The sequence below is a fragment of the Leptosomus discolor genome, chromosome 2 (genome assembly GCF_034619465.1).
Source record: "Leptosomus discolor isolate bLepDis1 chromosome 2, bLepDis1.hap2, whole genome shotgun sequence".
Taxonomy (NCBI): Eukaryota; Metazoa; Chordata; class Aves; order Leptosomiformes; family Leptosomidae; genus Leptosomus; species Leptosomus discolor.
In genome coordinates, this window is record NC_141392.1 from 23,726,991 (window position 1) to 23,749,641 (window position 22,651).

At 42.3% G+C, this 22,651-nt stretch overlaps 1 protein-coding gene across 1 annotated transcript in view; it reads left to right on the plus strand.

Annotated features, from left to right (window-relative positions):
- Window positions 1-22,651, plus strand: part of CFAP61 (cilia and flagella associated protein 61) — a 107,828-nt gene that overhangs the window by 76,823 nt on the left and 8,354 nt on the right. The window contains exons 20-23 of the mRNA XM_086460376.1: window positions 3,210-3,502; window positions 7,607-7,934; window positions 8,434-8,525; window positions 11,650-11,855. Of these exons, the coding sequence (XP_086316502.1) occupies window positions 3,210-3,502; window positions 7,607-7,934; window positions 8,434-8,525; window positions 11,650-11,855 (919 nt within the window). The remainder of the gene's footprint in view (window positions 1-3,209; window positions 3,503-7,606; window positions 7,935-8,433; window positions 8,526-11,649; window positions 11,856-22,651) is intronic.

The following is a 22,651-nucleotide window of genomic DNA, read 5'->3' on the forward strand; positions in this document are numbered from 1 at the left end:
GCTGGTTCTGCCAAATGGTGAGGACCTCTCGGTTGCCCAGACTTGCTTGCCTTAGAGTCAGAGTAAAACTTTGCTAGTCTGTGCCTTTGGTAAGCACTTCTCATTCCCCTTTCTCAGCCACTGCATCCTCTTCAGCTGCCTATGTTTTTCGCCCCTGCTAATTGCAAATGTGTAAATGTAATGCGAGGCTGTCAGCATCCATGTACCACATTCTCACCTGTACTATTAGCACATTAGATTACTAAAATGAATATATCAAAGTTTATATTTCACCACTAGTGCTGCTCGTTTACTTCTTGCGTTGCAGCCTGCTGCAGCAGTGAAAAAACGGATCAGTCTGTCTTCCTTCTTTTTCAGATCTCTTATGGGGACAGCACTGCCTACAGATAGGTGTCCTGGCAGGCACAAGCAAGGGAGAGGTGGTTTTAGCTTTGAAAGTCAGCTTAGCCATGTACACATTGGACAGAATTCTCATTATCACACATGATACGTATTCTGTATTGTATTTATGAAAGTAGTAAGACCTCTTTCTTCTTATGATTTTCAAGTACATTTGCAGGTAAAATTGTCCTGTCCTTCTGGTCATTGATATGAACAGTAAAAATATGCTTTCCATCATTTCTGAGCATGTATAACATGGGGCAATTCTTTTCTCTGGCAGTTACGAAGACACATGTTTATGTGGCAGTTACAAGTAGCCAAACTGATACGGACAAATAAAATAACCTTGTAGTCAAAGGGGAATAATAGAACATCTGTTAACAGTTTTTTATCATTAATATTCTTGAGACCTAGGGCTTTGTGAATGCTCTGTTTAGTATTGCTCTGTCTCATGCAGTCAAACATGGTCCCAGTGAAATTAGTTTAGCCTATGAAATAATAAAATTTAGGTTGTGGGCGTTGCTGTCACTTGTAGTGAGATGTAAATGCCAGTGCCGAGATAAACGTGTGAGTTAGTTGCGTGAGGCACGCCCTTACCTGCTCATCACTGTTTACTGCAGTGTTGTGTAGGAAAATCATCTGTTTGTCCAAATTCTGATTGCAGTTACTGCTATGTTGTCTGTGGGGAGCCAGTGCCAGATGCTGTTTATGTCAAAGGCCATGCCTGAAACACTTTGAATGTTTCAACACTGATTTTTCTTTAGTACATTCAACCCTACACTTTCCTTCAGTGCCACACTAGAAGTTATTTTCATAGCGCTTGTAAAGAAACTTCTGCCATGTCCTCAGTCTTCTCATACAAGGCCCTATATCCTCTGTTATCCCCCAGCTTCACTCTGGGACGGGACAAGCCTGGGATTTGTGCACTGGCCTTCTTCTGGTTTACATGTTACCCAAAAAAGTGACACCTGGGAGGTGTTATTTTTCTGCAATTTCCCCTTTCCCAGCTCTATGCTGGAGGGTTTGATGTCCTCTATTTCAAGGATGTTTACATGGTAGCTTGTGTAGGTATGGCTCAGTTATTTCCTGTTTCTGCCAGGGATTTCCCAGAAAGCAATAAATGTCCCTGCTGACCAGCAGTGCTGCCCGGGTATGGGACATTAAGTGTACTGGGAACGTGCATTTGATGGATCCTTGTGCTGACAGATCAGATTCTTGGTGCACTGAAACACCCATCAGACTTAACATGCAGGAGCTGATATCTTACTGAAGGTATGTCAAAATCCACAGGCTGGGTGTTCCTCCACCTGCCTTGGCCTTTCAGCTTGAGCTTGCTGCTGGGGTGGTTGAACGCAGCCCAGAGGCAGAGCTGGTGGTCGTGTGCATGCTCGCTGCTGTGTCCATGAAGGAGTCTGCAAGCCTGGGCTCAATCCTCCTTTGCTCGGGCAGGAGCTTGGCTGCAGCCATCATAGCAAAGGGTCCTTAGCCACCAGGAAAGGAGTTCCTGGTCTGTCCTACCAGAGCTGTGCCATTTTGCATGGATTACTTGAAGGCTCAGTGGATCATGAAGCAGAAAAAAGGTTCCTATTCTGAGTGGGGGAACAGGGAGGAGAGGGGCACGTTTCAGTCGCTGCTCAGAGGGATGTTTATGTGTTCAGTATTAAACCATCCTTAAATAAAACACACGAATGCTCTGACACATCCCAGCTCTGTCTCCCTCTCTGCCAAGAGGGCTTTAGCCATTAGGCTGGAGAGGCACAGTTGCTCACACAGAACCTGTTTCGCTCCCGTCCCCACATATTCACTCTCAGCTTTACCTGTGCAGTTGGAAGTGGCACCAGTTCGATAAGAGAATTTGCAAAATCGTGCCATATAGCTTGCAGCTTTGTAGTTAAGGGCACTCCCCTGGAAGGTGGGAGATGTGGGTCTGAATCGGAGCTCCCTTCACCAGGTGGGTGGCAAGATGGAGCTGGTTTAAATAGTGGTTTCTGCCTTAGTGACAATGCACTGCAGAAGGAGCAGCAACATCCAACCACTGTTTTCATACAACTGGTCAGAAATGTCTGTCTCAAGCTGGCTGATTCGCCAGCAGCGCGCAGGGATGGAGGGTGGCTGTTTCGGAGCACGGACCTGAGGCATGTAGGTTTTGTGTGTTTCCCGACGTGCGCTGAAGGGAGGCAGCTGTCTTCAAAGAGCAGCGCGGGGCTGCCAGGCGCTCCATCAGCACGCCGGCTCCGGTGCCCCTCGGCGGGGCAGCTCGGGGAAACAAGGCAGCAGATAGGAGCCAGCAGGCATGGGGGTACGTCTACAGGGGCAGCTGCATTGTCTGGAGATTAGGCTCTTGCGGAAGGAAGCAGCAGCACTGGTGACCTCCCATATTGCACAATGGCTTGTTTTCTACAACTTGGTCTTTCCATAGTTTGTGGGATTTTTTTCTGCATGATGTATTTAATTTGCTTCTGTCCCCACCATTCCCCCACCCCCCATAAGTCCTTTGAATGAGCAAAATTGAGGAGGGAGGGGAGAACAAAATAAAAACGGGTGCGTTTTTTTTCACCTAGAGGATTTTCAATCAAAATAATTTCGAATTATGGGGTCAGAATGAATGTCATACTTCTATGTTAAGTACTTGCCTACTTTGTGGGATGTTTTGTACAGATTCTTCACTAAATTATCTTAGCTACTGTTGCTAGGTAACATTGTTTGCTTCATAGCATCAGAGAAATAAGAGGGTCAAAGAGAGCAATTCCATGTTATTATCGTCTGAGTTATACTAATAAGGTTTTCATTGTATGTCTTAGAAATTTTTCTCCTTTTTTTTCCCTTAGGGAACGTCATTGTCTATGGGAATACAATTGACATTTACACCACGGTAGAAATGCTCTTATCTCTTGGAATTAATGGTTCTCGCATACATCTGGTACAGCCTCCACTCAGCTCAAATGTTACTTGCCTTAACAACAACGAAATCGAAAGTGCTGTTCAGGAGGCACTGTCAAAGGCTGGCGTGTCTGTTTATTATGACAGTATCCTGGCACAGTGGAACGGAGGCGACGACCCAGACCTTATCACATGTGCTGCTTTCACTACTGATACAAAACCATTTAAATTGCAGTGTTCAGTAAGTATATGCTTTCATTGTATTTCTTCAGTCTGTTTTTTAAGACAAAGACCATCAAATTTAGATAGTCCCTCATTGGTTTATCTATTTTCTCATTGTCTCTAGAAGATTGAACATTCACTTGTTAGTCTAAAGGACTGTTTTTTAAAAAAAATCCAAATAAAACCATTGTTAATGCCCTGACTGATTTGGATTAAAATGTATTTGAGTCACCTGACTCATAAATAGTTGTTCACTCCTGAGTGACAAATACTCTTAATTCATTTTCTAAGTAATTCCAGAAATCCTTTTATTATTTAAATGCATACAGTGACTCTTGTCTAGAGTTATGTTCATTTAAGTCATAGTAGAAGCCAAAAACATTAGGATAGAGAGGCCTACTACATAACTCAATTAAAACATATTTTAAGTAGTTTTTTCTCCCTCTGCATTAATGACTGCTTTTTTGTTCATCAACAGTATCAGTATCTTATCTGAGTAAATTATGCACATGCTCACAGGCCCCACTGTGAGCTTAGGGACAGGTTTTAGTTTTCCTAATGGGCAAAATAGTTCTGTGTTTCTTTATTGGGCTAGTCCGTGTGAGTGAGCACTTCGGATAGACTCAGTTCAGCAGTCTGTGGGCATGCTGCCTTGTGCAGCAAGTCTGTTGTAATCTGAAAAGGCAGAGCTGTGTGCCTGCCCTGGGGAGCTCCCCAGGGGTGGTTGGTCCCTGCCAGCTCCCCTGCATCAGAAAGCTCTGAGTTGTTGGGTTTTTCCCAACTCTTTTCTTTTTAACATATGGATAGTTAAGCACTTCCTGATGGAGGTGAAGACCTTGCATAGCGCTTTTATCCACTAGCAGTCTCCTAACTTTGGTCCCCATATGGGACCATATCAGTAGTGATGTTCCTCCCAATCTCTGCTCATGTGCAGCTCTTCAATTTTTATTGTTCTTCCACAGAGATCTTAATATTGTTCCTTGTTCTTGCAACTTAATGTCCATTCATCACCTCCCCATCAGCTCCCCCCTTTTCCCCACCACCTTGCCTGTGTGGTCTATGCCGTTCCTTCAAGACCCCCATTTCCTCTTGGTTGATTTCTCTTGCCCTTTTGTGCCCCCTACCTCAAGCCCGTCCTTCCTCCAGCCATGGGTCTTCCCTCTCAAAGTCTCTCTTACCCAGCCTCTAAGGTAAGAGACATGCAATTATTTGTGATGTCAGGGGCTTTATTTTCTCCAAAACCAGCTCAGCTGCCCTGCAAGGCTCTTGTGTCTACTTTTAGCCGCCTGGGAGGATGGGCTTAGAGGAGGACAGGGCTTTGGAGAGCAGCCCCCACCAAGAAGGCAGCTGCATTCACAAGGGAGCAGGCTGTGCAGGAATCGGCACTGCAGCAGCTCTGGTCCTTTGGGATTTGAGCCAATATCAACTGTTGATTGGCAGTTCTTGGGGGCTTAATTTGTTGAGTCCTGCAGGATAAAAACAACGGGAGAAAATCTCCTCTTTCCCTAAAGCTGCAGCCTCCCTCCCTCCCCTCCCGGGCTGACAGATGGCTCCCAGCCTGGAGGTTGCAGCCATCCCCTCCCCTCCTGTGACGCCGTCCTGCCTGTCAGCCGGCAGAACATGGGGCTGTGTGGTCCCTTTGCCCTCACGGGCAAGCTTCCCTGATTTGGGTTCTACTAGATGGTTAGAATTCCCTTAACTGTGCATAGTTCAGTTCTTGTTTTGTATACAAACAAGCCCAGAGGCTCTGGCTCCTCTGCTGCCGCATCTCTGCCGTACCAGTGTTGCTAAAATTTCCAGCGCCCTTTGCTTCCCTCTCCTGTGCCTTTTCTTCTGGCTGGCTCATCCAGACAGTTGTGAGCATCTGGTGCTTGCCCTTAGTTCACAGGAAAGCCCTTTGGTGGTGTAATTGGGTAATATCTTTACCCAGGTCACAACCGTGTGCTCCCTGAGGCTGATGCTAAGGGAAGGACACATGGCAGATACCGCTTTGCCCTGATACAGTTATGTGTCTCGGGCTGTTCAAGATGAAGACAGCAAGATAACGCATGCTTGCCTGATAACTTTTCATCCTTTCCTCAGCCTGTACAGTAATATTTCTTGATGGTGGGCAGCAACATTTGCCTTGTTTAATCATTTTAAAAGCTGAGGGCACTGATGAAGGGGAAAGCTCTTTCTAAAGGCTCTGGAGCTTCATGAACTATATTGTGGCTCATTGCAATGGTTAGTCTTCATCTGTGCACTTTGCAGACCATGATCTTGTTTAAAACACCTCTCAACCTTGTCATTCTTCATACTTTTAACCCTCAATGTCCGGTGTGCACTCTCGTTTTACACTATTTTTGGGACCTTTGTTCTGCCAGCTTTCAGTTCCTCCTTTGTAAGAGGCGACTACGAAGATGCTGCTCGTAGTTGTGGATTCTTCCACTTCTGTCGGAGGCGAGGGCCTGGGGCAGGGACTGTTCTCTGCATGTGCCCCACTGTTTAAAGCTTGAGGGACCCAGCCTTGCTTACCTGCTTCTCATTTCTGGTGTTTCAGAACAGACACCTCCAGGTGACACAGGTTTTACCTTCCCCAGTGCCGCTCTTAGCTTCATCTGAATAAGTACTTTTGTCCACGTTTTTAGTTCCAGATTTCAGATGGGCTTTTGTCTCTTTAAAGTTACTTTTAGGCAGCATAGAAAACCAGGTAAAACACGTATCAAGAGAAACGTCAGGTGTTGGTGACTCTAAATTGATTTGGAAGCTCCTCTCTGCTAATCAATGCATGGAGCCTGTGTGGAGCGTGGAGACAAAAGGCGAGGGCTGTGGCAGGACCCCGCAGTCCTCGCTCTCGCGCTGTGCTGGATTTCAAAGCGGCTCTTCAGGCCTCCAGCACTTTTTTCATGACGTGCTGCGTGCACATCTGTTCCACACTGATGCCTAATGCGTGGGACAAATCGGTGGCTGCTTCCAGTGGTGCTGCCTCAGCTCCTGTTTTGGGGAGATGAGGTCTGATCTGCTTCCTTCCGTGAGAGGGACTATGCAGGTGCCACAAGAAGACAAAAGAAAGGAATTATCACTAGCTTTTCTCTTTGAGACTTGGAGGAGGAATTTAAGGATTATGGGTGATTTTCTTTCAATGCCCTTGAAATCTTCCAGTGGGGAAGACAAGCTCATGGCTTCAGTTGACAGGGCTAGTTCTGTAAGGAGGAGTAAGACAGCACAGGCAGTGTTTTCAAAGAACGGAACTCACGTCTTTTTTCAGTCCCACAAACGAAGACATAGTGAACAGGTATCTGCTGTGCTCATTACTAGATTGAGTAACTGACTGCCAAAAGTACCAAGTACTTTACTTACAGACATAGCCTCCTCTGGGCTGACCTGGGTGATCTAGAGGGATCTGATGTCCGTCCAGACCTGTGCCCAGCTGCTGCAGGCACAGAAGTCCCAAGCACTAAGGAGGCACAGATTAGTCTGACTCCTAAAACAAGTATTATCCAGATCTGGAATAGAGATGTGTTTCAGCCCTGACAAAGCTTGGATATGCTTTCTAAAATCTGCATCACTGTCAACTATAATTAATCTGAATGTGTTCCTTTCCACGTAAATATTCAGTCCTCTTTTACCTCTCAAACTTCTTGGCCTCCACAGCTTTCACTGGCTTAACCTCTGCTGCTGTAGTTTGAATGAGAATGACATTTCCTCTGAACAATTTTAATTTCCTAGCTTTTCATGTCATTGAATATCCCTATGCTAATAGCTGTAGTAACATATTTTGTTGGTAATCAAGCACAACAGTTGGAAAAATATTTGTAATATACAGTTATCCTGCTGAAATGCTTAGTACATTGTACTTTTATATTACTTCGTTTTTCAGTTTGGCTTGAGCATTTGAAAGAAGAAAACCAACTTCAGAAAGGGTTTGAGTCTATTTCATATGCTCTCTACTATCTTTGTTTTAATTTTAGCAGCTGTAAATACTGGATCAGAAGGACTTATGTGTATATATAAAATCAAACTTTATTTCATGTTCTTGTTTTTAAAAATAAATAACATTCAGAATGAAGCATAGGTTTTGATTTATGACATTAGCCAGTAAGTAATATAGAATAACCCACACTGATTTACGTCTTTCTTTTAGGCATTTTTTAGCTTTGCCTACAGGACAGTGGATTATGAAACCTTTAAGGCAATTAACGATGCTTGCCTTGTTTTTGATGGAAGACTTGTGATTGATACCAAATTCTGTACTAATGATGTCAGTATCAGGGCTGCAGGTCCGTTAACAAAATACTCCAGGAGATACTACGTAGATGAATGGACACATAGCAACTTCAGTTCAAAAGAGATTGGCTTTGAGCTTGCTGCATCTATGCTGAATCTCTTTGATCCAGCCCCTAAGCCCCTTCCTGAGCCACCAGAAGGCACAGATAGACTCATCCCCAAGTACAAAGGGTGCAAAATTAAAGGTATGTCAAAATGGATTTCTGTCATACTTTCACCCCTCTTTGGTGGTTTTGGTGTTGTATAATAAGGGTAGGTCCACCTCACCCAGGATGCCATCTAATGGCAGTAGAGTCCTCAAAGCTCTAGTCAGTGGAGAGAGGTGAGTTGCAATAAAAGGTTACACTGCCAGTTTTTGCTAATAATGGACCAAGTTGTGCTTTCATTTATATTGCAGTAAATGTGGAGTCTTTCCAATGAAACTCCGTGTCTTTCTTCCACGTTCAAGAGCAATAAAACTATAATCAGAACTTCTCAACGTGTGGCTACTGCACCAATATGTATGAGTAGAAAAAAAAGTTTATGTTGTGAAGTCCATCAAAACAAAATAAGTTCCTTGGTTTCTTTTTAGAGCTATTTAGTCAACAGAAAAAAAAAAAAATTATGGGAGAAGGAGGGCAAACAAGTACTTTTTTTTCTTCTTACGTTATGATTCAATAAATGTCATATTTTCATTTATGGCAGGAGGTGTTCTTCCTGGAGGTTATAATTACTTGCATATTTCCAAACCAGAAATACCCATCCGCTTGGACTTAGAACTTGCACTGTGTGATCATGTGAGTTAAATAATGTAACTTTTCTTTGCTTCGTCCTCCATTTGGAATGATGTTCTTATTTAGGATAGCACAGGTACATACATAATTACCACGCATCTTAAAAAAATATCTTGAGTAAGCATGGGTTTAAGTATGTATTTAGAGACCTTCCGGAACTGGGACTCATCAGTAAACTCTGGAATGGAACAAACCACATAAAAACAAATCACTGTGATCATTTGAAAATATTTAATTTATTTGAATGTAAATTCACTGTCATATTGTAAATGTGGAATACATACAGATAAGATTATCTGATAACTTCTTTATTGCAGTTCTTAATTCCTTTGCCATGAAATCAACCAAAACTGAAGGGGTTTTTGGTCCTTGAAGGCAGGAAACACTTGTCAGGCCCTAACGCCCTGAAGTCTTCATTTACTATTTGTAGCACTTTGGGTTCAGATAGCTCCCTGATGGGGCACTACAGCTCAACTCCTTGACCCTTCTTTTCCAGAGTTGGTGGCTCAGCACCATACCTGGTTCCTGAGCCATTTGTCTTGGCACAGGCTGCGAGGTTATCATGTTGGCTTTTCCTCAGGAGACTCTTTTTCAGACTGGCTTTCTCTTTGCTTGATTCTGCAGAGACAGACAAGTCATTTCTCAGTCATAAGGGGTATGTTGCTTTTGAAGTTCCTAGCACATATTTAATCCACAGCACATCAAGGTGGTGGTGGTATTTGCCATTGGATTTGCGAAGAACAAATCCAGTCAGCTAAGCCTCGGTGCATCACATAAATCAGGTACAGCTGGTGAACAAGTACGAATTACATAACTAACTCAACCTCTTAGATGTTCATTTCCGTACTTTCTGATATTTCGTGTCCTCAAAAGATGCATAATTTCTGTGAAGAGGATATAAGATAGTATTAGCTGGATTTCACTAAAATGTGCTTCCAGCCTTAGCGCTTAAGCTCTTTCCTCCCTGCAATAAGGTGCTATGAATGCATAGAGATGCTAAAACTCTGCAGTCTGATGGTGAAATTCAGTTAATTTCTAGACTAGTAGGAACAGAATATATTCTGAAAGGGATACTCCGTACTTCGCTGCTAGAAAATAGCTAGTGCTGCAACCATGGGAATTGTCTTTGAACAGGCAAGAGGGAAGCACTTCACACAGCTGGGCTACATAGGAGACTGTCCCATGACACAAACACAGAGACATTTCTCTTACTGGAGAACCTGACTGGTGAAACAAGAAAAGGACAAGATTCACGTATTTTAAAGCCAGAGGGGACCATCTACCTAGGCGAGCTCCTGTTTCGTACAGATCGTACCTTTCTTAGGGATTTCTGCATCAAGCCTGTTCTTGTAGTTGATGTAAAGAGTGGCTTTTAAAAGACTGCTCCAGTGTTGCTTTTAAAACTCGGACAGCAATGGTCCATAGAAAGAATTTTTTTTTTTTTTTTTTTTTAAAAAGGGGTCCATGCTTTGTGGGGAGGAATCAAAGCGTGGCTCACCTTGTTTTCCAGCTTCAGAGATCCAGGATGAGCTGTCCAAAGCAGCACTTACTGGGAAGCAGAAAGGACTAACAGAGAGAAAAATGGGTTTTGTCACTCCAAATTGCTAGAACATGATTAGAATTCTTTTCCTGCAGCTTTGATTACCTGCTGTCTGAAAAGGGAACATCTTTAAAGCCACTCCAGAAACTTCATGTAAATCCTAAAAGAACTTCCTAAGGAAGAAGTAAGAGAAGCTAGTGAAATGTATTAGCTGAGAGATGTGGAAGTAACAAAGGTTACTGTAGCCTAGCAACAGGTTTTAGAAATACATAAAACTGGAACATGAATACAGCTTTAAAAAATAGCTTCAAGCTATTTGATCATCCCACTGTAATCCAAGGTTCGAAACAAATTTTTACATTTTTGTCTTTTAAGTGATTGATTTAACTAGCTGAAACTAAATGCTACAGTTTGAGCATCAACATCTGACATTATTATTCTTTTATTGATAGTAGATTGGTGTTAGCAACACTTGGCAACCCCTGTTCAAATGAGCAAGAGGGAGTCACTGAGAGCAGTTCTAAATCATATATGTGTATGTGTTTGTGTGTATATGTATACACATGCATATATGTGTGCATATATATGCAATGTAAGTGTAGGTGTCTGTATTTGTAAAGGCAATAGTAATTCACCATTTAAAAGTCTAGAACACCGCCTGATGGAAATGTCCCAGGAGATCAAGCCCAGCCTCTGGCAGTTGCAGGCAACCATCTAGTACATAGTGCCCTCTGTGAGATTTAGAAGTTTGCTTTAGAACTGAACAGGGTCCTTGGTATTTTCTTTCCTTGTGGGAAGGCTGTTCCAACACATCACACTTCCGACTACGGGAAAACTGCTACACAGAGCCAAAAATGCTCAAGTGGTATGTCATAAATCTTGGAGTTGTAACACTGAAGTTTGCTTGTGACTGCTAGTATCAACCCTCCGCCTACAATCACACAGCTTCGACGATTTGCCATGAATTTGGTCTCTGCACATATACTGTTTGTACGTACATATATAAAAATATATACGTATAGTTATCAATCTGGAGAGAGAGTAAAAGTGTGTTCTTCGTTCATCAGGATGGTATCCTGTGGTAAAAGATAATATGTCATGTGTATGCAATCATATGGACTCTGTATAATAAATTAGGATGAACAGAGTTCAATTCAGTTGCCTAAACAGAGGCGTCTAGTGTTGTTTGGGATGCCCCAGGGCATCCCTTCTGACCTCCAGCTGCTGCTCCAGGAGGTCACAGGTCTCCCATGGATCCTGTGTCATAACTGCCAGCGCAGTTTGGATGGCCCAGATACCCTTAGGTGTCTGAAATGGCACTCGGGGTTGGGGAATCGAAGCCCATGCTGCATATGCAATCGTGTGCTGCACGGTTTTGTGTGTGGTTAATTAAGGTCTAAACCACACAGAAAACCTTTGTGTCCAAACCACAGCAAAGTGCCTTGTTGTATATGGGTATTCTTGATTTGGAAAAAAAAAAAAGGGTTGCGGATTTTAAGAAATGGTAAATATCAGCTGGGAAACCCTGCATGTGCCAAGTCAGGTGTTTGTCCATCTCCACAGCTTTCCTTGTATTTTCTGTTTCAGGGGGTGGAGATTATAACCGGAGAGGCAAGACATGGGAATTATTTCAGGGTGCATATCAACAAATATAGTATGGTAGATAGCATCACTTGCTTTTCAAAGGAACCCTTTCCTGTCTCCAACTACATTTGCTTGTATGGACAGCATGAACGTCTTCTTAATGATCTTTATTATCGCTGGAATGCAAGGCAGATTACAGATCTTTACAGGTAAGATAAACTTGACATTGTGCATAAAATCTACATTCTAGCAGAATTTGTGTTTTATTTTATTACAGTTTGTCTTCTGTCTGTTTTTCCTTAGAACAAGATAGATTTTTAAAAATATTTTCCAGTATTTGGCAAAATTGTCAGTGGTAATGCAAGCCCTGAATATTTTCCTGGGAAAAGCTGTGTGTCTGAGATTTATTTAGAGAAAGAGCAGTGGTTTCCGTGGCCATCTTTCTTCTGAAAGAGCTTTTCAGTATCTTTACAACTTTTGCTTAGAATATTCAGTAGGCTTAGCTCATTAAGCTGAACCTGGACAATCCTTTTTTACAGAAGATTCATATTCAGAAGTCACTTTTAAAAGTCAGTGGTTTTGTCACTTTGAATCAATCTGGTGATAAAACAAACCCTAAAATTTATCCTCCTGATGGTGTTCTCCGTGTAAGGGAGTTATTTGAATGTTCTAGCTGGAGGCTGTGTCAGGACTCTGCATATTTAGTGACGGTTCCCCATCCAGGAGATTTACTCCACCACAGCACTTTGCAGCAATGAAACAGGTCTTGCAGATTTTCTGAGGTGCTCCCCTCTGCCCGCTGTGCCCAAGCAAGCGCAGGGCAGTCCTGGGGACTAGGTGTTCCAAGGCAGGGACTGAGGTTCTCTCAAATGGTGGGAGAGGCTAAAGAGCCTGGCAGTTTCTAGCCAAGATTTATGTGCTGTCTCCTCCGAGAGAATTTTTCATTGCTTTTGCAAATACAAACTTAATTAGGGAAGTTGTTATGGAGAGAGGAGTATCTGAAAAAAATGAGATCTACCATATCTTTAATCTCCTGCTACTTCTCCAGAATTTCATATCTTAAGAAATTACCTGGCCTAAAAACTCAAGCTTGTTTTATTCCTTATGCCTCAGTGAAAACAAGTGCTTTCAAGGTCAGGCTTGATTAAAAACAAAACAAAACAAAACAAACCCAGCCTTGAGTTTAATTCATGGGGTAGATTTTTTTAAGCATGTAATTGAAACAGGAGGTTAGGAAGAACTTGCTGCTACATCTTATTTTGATTTTAATTTTAAAAAAATCGCTCACAAGTGGTGGGTTGGGAACCTAAATTGTCACAGGGAGAGAAGTACCGCATTACATAAGCTGGTTTAGAGAGAGAAAGCCAAGCACAGGAACAAATGGTGAATTTTTATCATGGTACAAAACTAATAGTGGTGCCTTAAAAGTCCCCACATCTGATTTTGTTATATTTATAATAGACTTGAAGAAAGGTGTTAATGGTAGGTAAATTTTCGGATTAAACAATGTTATTTAGGTAACAGTTTGTAAAAGTTTGCTGTAAAGGATGTGCTGTGGTCCAGAAGAAACTTTGCATGATGACAGAGATCCACTGGTTCAAAAAAATCTGTAAGAATGAAGCACCTGATATCTTGACAGGGACTTGAGAGCCTCTGAATTCCTGTACCTCTTTCTCTAGCTTTTGCACTTCTGCTGGTTCAGTGTCAAAAAGCTTTGCCAGAACACGGATAAGGCATTGTACCTGCTAAGGCCAGAGAAATGAGGGTATCTGCTGAAATCAGGCAGGAGGGAGGATCCAGCCGTGCCCTTCAGTTAATGACAAAAGATGGGTTGGTGTGCCCTGTTTTGAGTGGTATCGGTGGCCATCTCAAAGGGTGAACTCCCCTGAAAAGGACTCAGGGCTTCACCTGGACTGAATGCGGGGCATTCACAATTCTCCTGATGTCTTTTGCAGTCCTCTTCCTGCACTCTCTCCTCATTGTAAATATTACAGAGTCTAGCTCCTCATTTTTTATTTCTCATCTTGTACTGAAAGACAGGATGAACAGAAACTTCAACTGTGAGGGTTAAAGGTTTCTTGGCCAAAATGCTTCTTACAAATTTCACTTCAGGAGACCTTTGTATGCCTCTGCTGAGAGGAGTGTGAAACTTGTGAATTATTGCTGCTACAGGAATTGATTTTGATTTACAGAAAATGCTGGGTTTGGTTTAGAAGAGAGGAATGGCACACAGCACATGTAAAGTTCACATAAACAGTATATTGTCAATAGGTGTTAAGTAGAAACTGAAGGAGGATGACACAATTGTATGAGATACAGGCTAAGACAGCAGATCATTTTCTTCCCTTGTCACAGCTGATGCTGACCAGCTAATACATTTTGAGCACTGGAAGAAACTCAATATTCAGGTTGTGGCAAGGTATCATCAGTCTTTTTCATGGTGTTACAATACGCAAACACAGCTGTGACCTGTCTTTTCTATGAAGGACAAATGTTGCCAGACACTTAGCCTTTGTTGTTTGCCCCGATGTGGTTAACAGTGTCAGTTGCTTTATGTACTAGCAAGTTTCACACCAGTATCAACATCTGGAAGAATAAATCATGTTGCTTTGGGATTTCTGCCTGCAACAGAGGTAGCAGTATTTTCCTGACCTTGACAAAACCAGCATGTGTTCCCTTTCTCTCTGTTGCTGCATGGTGGGCATGTTGCCCAGCCCAAGGACCTCTGTGCAGCTGCTCTTACCTGCACTCTGGATAGCTATGCACACAGATTTTGAAGAGATGAGACATTCTGAATGGACAGCTTATTTCTTCATGAGAGAAATTAGGAATGTATTAGCCTCCCTTGCTCTCATGATTGTGATAGGATCCCCACACAGTGCACGAGCTGATTGGGGGATTACAAGATCAAGTTCTAAACATTCACAGAGATTTTAAAAATCTCAGGAGAGATGAAGATGAAGATCTGTGACGATCTGTTAATAGGATGAGTCAGGCCAGTCAACATTATAAGAGTAAGAAGTGCAGCTTTATCTGATTGTAGCATATACTCTCACTGGGGGAGTTGTCAGTTCCTGCAAAATGGGGTGTATTTTAACTGGTCTTTGCTTACCAGGGTCTGAAGTTGTGCAGGGTCGGGGTTCTCTTGCCTCCACATACTCACAAGCACCACGACCTGCATGTCCGGGTGGTCTGGCCTGATCATTGGTGTGCCACACAGAGGGACACCACTTATCAGGTCCTCATCACGTCTCTTGAGCTCTTCTCAATTAGTGATGGAGAACTAATTTTGGACTTGCCTTTTACAGCCTTTAGATGTGGATGTTGTTTGGGATCTTTTGCCTCATTATTTTATCTCACTTCTCATTAGCCTGGGGCAAAATTCCTGAATTACAGTTGCCAGGTTTTTCTTATCTGGTTATTTTATTGCCTCCAGTCCTGTTTTTCACCTTCTTTAGATTTCTAGATTATCTTTAGATGGTTTGTTCCTTCTCTTCTTGCTATTTGGTCATTTGAATGAAATCACATATGTTGCTCTGCAGCAATTATCATACGCTGTTCTTTAATCCTTGCTCCCTTGTTTCTTCCGGTGCTTTCACACATGTGTGCACGCACACACACACACGCACGCGTACATTTCCATTCTTACCACTTAGCATGCCTGTCCGGTGAGGAGGATAGATTCTCTAGCTTGTTTAACAGGTGGGAGACAGAAAAGCAACCCACTGCAGTAATAAAGCAAAGCCCTGTGCAGTCAGTCAAGGCAGAGTGAGAAGGACTAGTGAGAAAGGGAAGAGACAGTGAGAGGAGGAAGCAAACTGGCTGTAATCTCCACATAAGGGTCCTAGCACAAAGCAAACTAGCACAGGAAATTGCTTCTTTCAGGAGGAGGCAGAGCAATGGAAAAAGGCTGGCAATGTAGTGTAGTCTCATAATATGTAATATCATATCCTATATATACAATACATATACATCCACATAATACCAATGCCATATGCAATGTACACAATATACAACAATATACAGTGTTAAAACCTAGCCATGAGAAGACTGTCTGTTAGAAAACCATTAAATTGAAAAATGTTTTAGCATCTCTTGTGAGATGGAGATTGACTCAAGGCTTTCACGTAGATAAAAAGTGATGTCTGGTCTTTAGGCAAGGAATATGAAAATGCATTCGTTAATTTCTATGTGTGTGATGAACATCACCTAAAACAGTTTTTCTTCTTTTTAAGTGGTCTATAATGCTCTCACAGGACCATGTGATGTTAGGACTGAATTTCTCTCTTTGACTTTGAAAAAAAGTCCTTTTAAACTAGTACACATTACACTTGCATCCACTTGCAGTATCTTCTAGCAAGATGTGAAGTGCCCTTAGTGAAAACAAAATGTAGACTGATAATGTTGTTGTTTGTTAGTTAAGCTTCTAAACTTGCTGGTTTGAAACATTCATTTCCCTCTTCCCTTCTTTATGCCTCTGTTTTGGGGAGGGCCTTCCTATAAGGCAAGGAAGTAGAATGTTTTAATCTTTTGGTTTGCATTTAGATTTCCCAGCATGGCATCTAGTTCCAGGAATGGACACAGTGGAACGGCTGTCACCTGGGAGCTAATTTATTTCTGTGTAGCATGCAAATTATCTTTTAAATAATTAGAGACTGCACCTAGCAATGAATTTCCTCACCGATTTGCGTTCGGTATAAGGGTTGAAAGTTAACCCCATGATACCGGATTTCCTGACCGTAATGTGCCAATGCCGTTTTCAAATTAGCATTAACAACAGGCCCTCAAGATTCAGCTAACTTGAAGAAGTAACCCCTTCCGGTTGTGCACGAGAAACTGCAGCTAATGGTAATAAGGAGGTAAATAACATTTCCTTTTGTTGAGAGAAAAGTTCCATCCATCTCTGTATGAGTTCAACATGATTAAAAGCTGCAGGACTTGACCCACGACCAAATGAAAGATTGAAATAATTTCTTTCACCTCCTCCCTTCCCCTGACAGTAAACCTGCTTTGTGGGGCTGAGCAGGGCGGTGGGCATGCATTGCCCTGCACCTGCTGCACGTCAGAGGGGTCTACCAGTGGCTGCTGTCCCAGCCCAGTCCCACCCCGGGGAAGGAAGCCCCTCAGCCCCTAGATTTGCAGGACCAACAGTCCGATGCCCCTAATCACACTAGGACTGATTATGTATATTCACGCTGTTGCTCTTTAAGACTTTAAGTTCATAAATTTATCAGCCTAGCAAGCAGGAACTGAAAAATCCAGCATAAAATCATCTGACTGTATTGCCACAGTCACTTGGCTACAAAATGCACTAGTGCACTGGGGAGTGTAAGCTTTTAGTGAGTTAGATGCTCCTCCTCTGTATTACAGTATTTTCACAGCTCGCTGAAAGCCTCAAATGCTTTGGAATTAAATTTTTTTTCGGGGAAACAATGCTTTTAGCTCTCATAGCCAACACTGTATCTGATGGAACTAAAGAGTTTTAAAGTTTCATTTCCTTTCTCCTCCTTTAGTAGACAGGTACTGTGGGCATTTTTAAAGGTCACCGTGCTGCAACTCTGCAACTGTGCAGTTAAAATAAATGCTCCTCAGAATGCCTAGGTGCCTTAGCTGTGATCCCACTGATACAGATAGTCATGTGGTAACAACAGATATTAGTCTTTTTCAAAAATAATTGCCTATAGTTAAGCTTCTGCAGCCATATTTGTGCCCGATTCTTGTAAAGGTTAGGTATTCCAACTTAATGCAGAGTAGCATCCGAGTAGGCTCAGTTCGTTACTTAGCTAAACATGAATTTAGTGGCCAACGTTTTTGCTTCTACCCTGCAAACAACAGCTGAGGAAACAGGCTATTAAACCAGAAGATGGCCACATCCAGTCAGCCAGCTGTCTTTTCTGACTGTGCCACAGTGGGATGCACTTCATCCCTCTTGACTGTTTTAAAGGATGCCAAGGTCTACTGGGCATTTTGTCAGGGCCTTGGGCAGACAATATTTACTGACCAAGAAAAGTCTCATCCTTACAAGAAAAAGGCACCGTTGCCATCAGCAATGGTCATTCTTCCGTCTGCCTCGTGCCACCACAGTAGGTGTACTCACTTCACGTGGGCCTTTGGCCACTACATTCCTGAGCAGAGACATCTTATGATGCAGTTGTCCAATGCCAGGGCAGGCAAAACCATAGGAACCACAGACCCAGTGTCTCAAAGCTGAGGATTTTGTATACAAGCCTTTTATGTTACCTGGAAATTTAATGGCATTACTCCGTAGATTTGGAATCCACTTTAGGAAGGTGTTTCTGCAGGTTTTATTTATTTCCCATAAGGTTGCATCTCAGAAAGGCTCAGCTGGAATTTGAGCACCCAAGAGTGAGGCTCTTTCCAACAGGGAAGACTTCTCTTGAAGGAGAAAGACAGCAAATTCCAGTAGGTTTCATATGAAGTGTCCCTGGTACCACACTCCTTCCCTTCCTGTAGAGGTCTCCAGTGCTTGCTTGAAAGCCTTCAAATTCTTTCTATTGCCATAGCAGCAGATAAAAAGAGAGGGGTGGGGAGCAAGCTCTGAAATATTTTTATTTTTAAGCTTATGGATTTGCTACTGGTCGTCACTGCTTCATACTGCTTCACAAAGGAGGAATGCAACCAGCCAGTTCCACCCTTTTGTATTCTCCTGAGATTAAGGCAACTGTAAAGCAGTTGCCAAGTTATGGAACGTGTCCACAGAGCGGTGGAATCTCTCTCTGCTGCATCTTAAGTGCAAAATGGATAATTAGAGGGGTCTCCTGGTACTTGGCAACCAAATGGATGCTCACTGGCATCATGCCTTTAATATGAGATAGAAGTGCTTCATGTAGGCTTCATTTGGCATTAATGAAAACCAAATCTACAAACGTAACGCATAAACATCTGACCCACTGGTTTCTGAAATACTGAAGTGTCTTATTTATCCAATTAGGTGTGAGTGGGTTTCTACCTGGGATTTTGTAATACTGTATTAATGAACTTGTTTTCACTCACGACCTACAGAAGGTGTTGGTTGTGTCATATTAACGTGGCAGTAATACTGATGACAAGGCAAAGGAGTACTGCTGTTGCATGACAGCAAGCGCAGCAAAGGCAGCATCACTGGAGGAAAGGCACAGTGATGAAGTGTCCTGTCAGAGGCGACGTCATTATGCCAATCGGTTTCTAAAAGGCACCCTCTGAAATGTTGTGTTGCTCAGCCATCCCCCTCTCAAGTTTCTTCTCGTACCTATTCACCACGTTTACTCTCTGTGTAATGCTGAAGTTAGTAAGATGGTGTATGCTGAGCACTTCTGGTATTTAACAGTTTGTAAAACATGCTGACAGCCTAACGTGTGGTGTATCAATCAAAGTGTTCTGACTAACACATAACACAGAGTACTAAGTGCTCTATTTATAGAATCACAGAATCATTTAGGTTGGAAAAGACCTTTAAGATCATCGAGTCCAACCATTAACCCAACACTGCCAAGTCCACCACTAAGCCCTGTCCCTAAGTGCCACATCCACACATCTTTTAAATACCTCCAGGGTGTTTTGTTTATATTTGGTTCTTAACAGAAATGGGCCTTTAGTCATCTGTACTTACTGCGCTTCAGTTTACATCGTGGAGCCGTCTTGGTGCACACAGGCTGGACGTTCAGATTTTGCTATATATATGTGTGGGCTTTGCAGCCAAGAGGACTGTTACAGGGTCAGTCCTGTGAAGGAGTCCAAGGAGGCAGCGTGTATTTTAAGGGACTATTAGTGGAGAAACCTTACAGGCACACTCATCCAAGCTGAACTCAAAAAGACTTGTTACTTTTTTCCTTTTAATAACTTGGGTTCCAGCACTTTAAGGACTTGTCTAACTCATTGACAATTTGTCTGCCCTGCATAGTGGTCTCGTGTAGCACTGTGGCGAGGGTGAACTTGCCACCCTTCATTGCACAGGAGCAAGGCTATTTGCAGTGAGATTCAGGTGCACTCCGAGTGCCTCATCTCCATTTTGCAAGCTTTGGGGTTCTCCGGAGTTGGGGTTTGTATCTCCACCAAGCTGCAAAGGTGGGTTTGGAGACTGGTGATATGAGGGGCCAAGGGCCATAGAGGGAAGCCCCCGTTGGCAGACATTAACTAGAGGCTCTTTGTCAAGTAGGAGGGTGGCTTATGGCTCTGGCAATACCTATGCGTGGGACAAAAAGCACAGGGGATTTTGCTGACATGTAGTGACAAAGGAATTTTTTTCCCAGTGCCAGAACAGCAGATAGGATTCAGTGCTCACGTGTGAAGGGAGCGAGCAACTTACACATGCATAGACCTGTGGTAATCCACCCCAGACGTCTGCTAGAAGATCTGCTTGCAGCCTGGCTGCAGTGGGTGCTGCTGGCCAAGAGGCTGAAAAAAATAAGGGAGACTCCACACAAGGTGGCATGGCTGTGACAGCAACAGGTACTGATACGCAGTAGGGCACGAGGCTGCCAAAAGTGCAACAGAAATGCACGAAGGGAGTCAAACACCCTTTCACCAAGATGCTTTGGAAAATTCCACCCAGAAACTATAACAGTAAATAACATCACTTGGATGTTTCCTCAGCTCTTCTCTTCAAACCTTGTCATTTATGCTCACGTTACGTTTTTCGTATTAGCTGTACAAGTGAAATGCTCAGAAATATTTTGAGTGGTATGAACAACTTTTACTTATTTTAAAGCAACCTTTTAGATATTTTCTGCTGAAGTTCAATTCACACATCATAGTACTGTTTACGTTAGGCTAGAAGTGATTTATTAAGCAGTGTCATTTAATGAGAGTTTAAGCAGAAACACCACACTGGACTGTTAATTGACACAACTCTAATAAATCTCACAATAGAACAAATTAATTAGGAAAAAGAACATTTGATGTTTTCAGTATTATTTTTAAAAGGACTAGGTAAAGATATAAATTTATTACTTATAGCCTGGATAATCAGCAGTTATTTAAACATGAAATGCATGCTACACAGAAAAGATGTTTTTAAGCCAGACTTTCAAAAATGAAGAGTGATTGTTGATTAAGAGAAACACTAGAATGCACTGCTGTCTGGAATTTGCTGGATCCCATACCATTAGCACACCATGATTACATTTAAAGGATTCCACCTTAGGCTTTTGTTCTTCACGCAGACAGTGCGACTGATTTTCTGCAGGGATGAAAAAAACCAGAAAGGAAACGTGGCAGGTAGTGAGCATGGCTGAGGGGGACTAATGCTACTCAGTACACTTTACAGCCTAATTAGAGGAAAATTTGTGGCTTTTTATGGAGAGACAGACAGGATAAGGGAAAAGGAACACATGAAGGTATATCAAAGCACTAACAGCTTTTTTTGCTACCAGAATTAAATGCTAACCCCAAGGTGCACTGGTTACATAGCAAAACAATATAAATGGTAGACCCCTTTAGGTGGCTTTAGATTTCTATATATTAATGTAGTTTTTAAGGAGCAGCTGACGAAGAGCTGCGTTCCTAAGAAACCCCATGTCCAAATTAGTAAGTAAAGGATAGTCAGCTGAACCTGGCCCCATTCATTTGCAGTCGTATCTTGCTGATTCATAATTATGGAAACCGTTATGAATGATTGAACTCCGAATTAATAAACAAGTAATTGCAGAAAAGTAATCATACTACTACACAGAGCATTATTTGTTGATTTTGTGCATCAGATTTAATTTCCTTTTAATTGTTTTTCATAACACATTACACGTGAAGTAGTACTATGTGAAAAATGCAATAAACCTTATTTCAGGGTTAGCCATAATTTCCTCATAAGAAGAGCACACAGCAATGCTTCTATGTCAATTTTAAAGAGCACAGAGTTTAGAAGGTTTAAAGAGCAGTTCAGTGAGAATCAGCTACTATCTAGTTAAGTATCTACACTTTACCAAATTCCAGTGCTGAAGTAACAGAGAATATGTCTCGAGGAGACTTTGACTAGGAAAGGACTGCTGTACATCACCGTGAAGCAAGTATTGCTAAGATCTGCTTTCTGGTGGAGCCTCCAGGTAATGGCGCTTTAATGTGGCATTTCCAGGATATTAAAAATACAGAGAACAGAAATGATTTATCAGTCATGATGGATAACTGGCATTTGCAAGGAGAACACGCTGGCAAGCAGCACACAGTGCAAAACATGGCCCTCACCCCCCCCCCCCCCAAAGTCAGCAGTTCTCTGCAGTAGCCCCAGTAAGGTTTTTGTCTGGGCCCAGTGGGATCAGTGTTGCCCTCCATAAGGTCTGGGTTCACTGGCTGTTTTCCTTGAGCAAGAACTGTGAGATGAACGGCACGGCACTATGTTTTGCAATTGCAGCTACAGCAAAAAGGGGTTGTAAACCACAGGCTTTAAACTAGTTGTCTTCCAAAGAAAAGACATTGCGGGTTTGGTTGTAGTTCTTTTAAAAGTGGTAAAAAGTGCACAGGCTTTCTTTCTATGATTTACTTATCAAAAAGTACAAAAGAAATGTCAGCCCATAAATTAGTGAACGCTATCATTATTTTGTAAATCTGCCCAATGAAGTAAATCACGGATTCACTGTCCTTAAGACTACTGGTTTCACTAATTACTGGGTCAGAGCAGTAACGGAGTCCTAGATTAGTGAATTTCACAGGAGTGACTAAAATGCTTGGACAAACAAGTGTTCAGTGAGGAGAACTACAGAGTGAGGAGTTCAATAGATCTCTTGCTGCAACCATGTTGTTGGTTCAACATTTGCTTGATCGTTCAGCAGTTTTAAGTAAATTTTAAGAAATTGCAAACCAGGGAGCATTTATGTTCTTTGTGATTAAGAACAATGCTTTCAGGTGGTGTTTTATGGGATTTTATACAAATACCTGCATAAGCAAGCTGTCTTTCAAAATTATTGTCAGATGGTATTTATCAGGAAATGCTCAGTGGTTTTATTTACATTGTCTTTAAATTTACATGTTATGATTCCTGGTCCAGATACGCAAGGTGTATCTGGGAATACTCTAC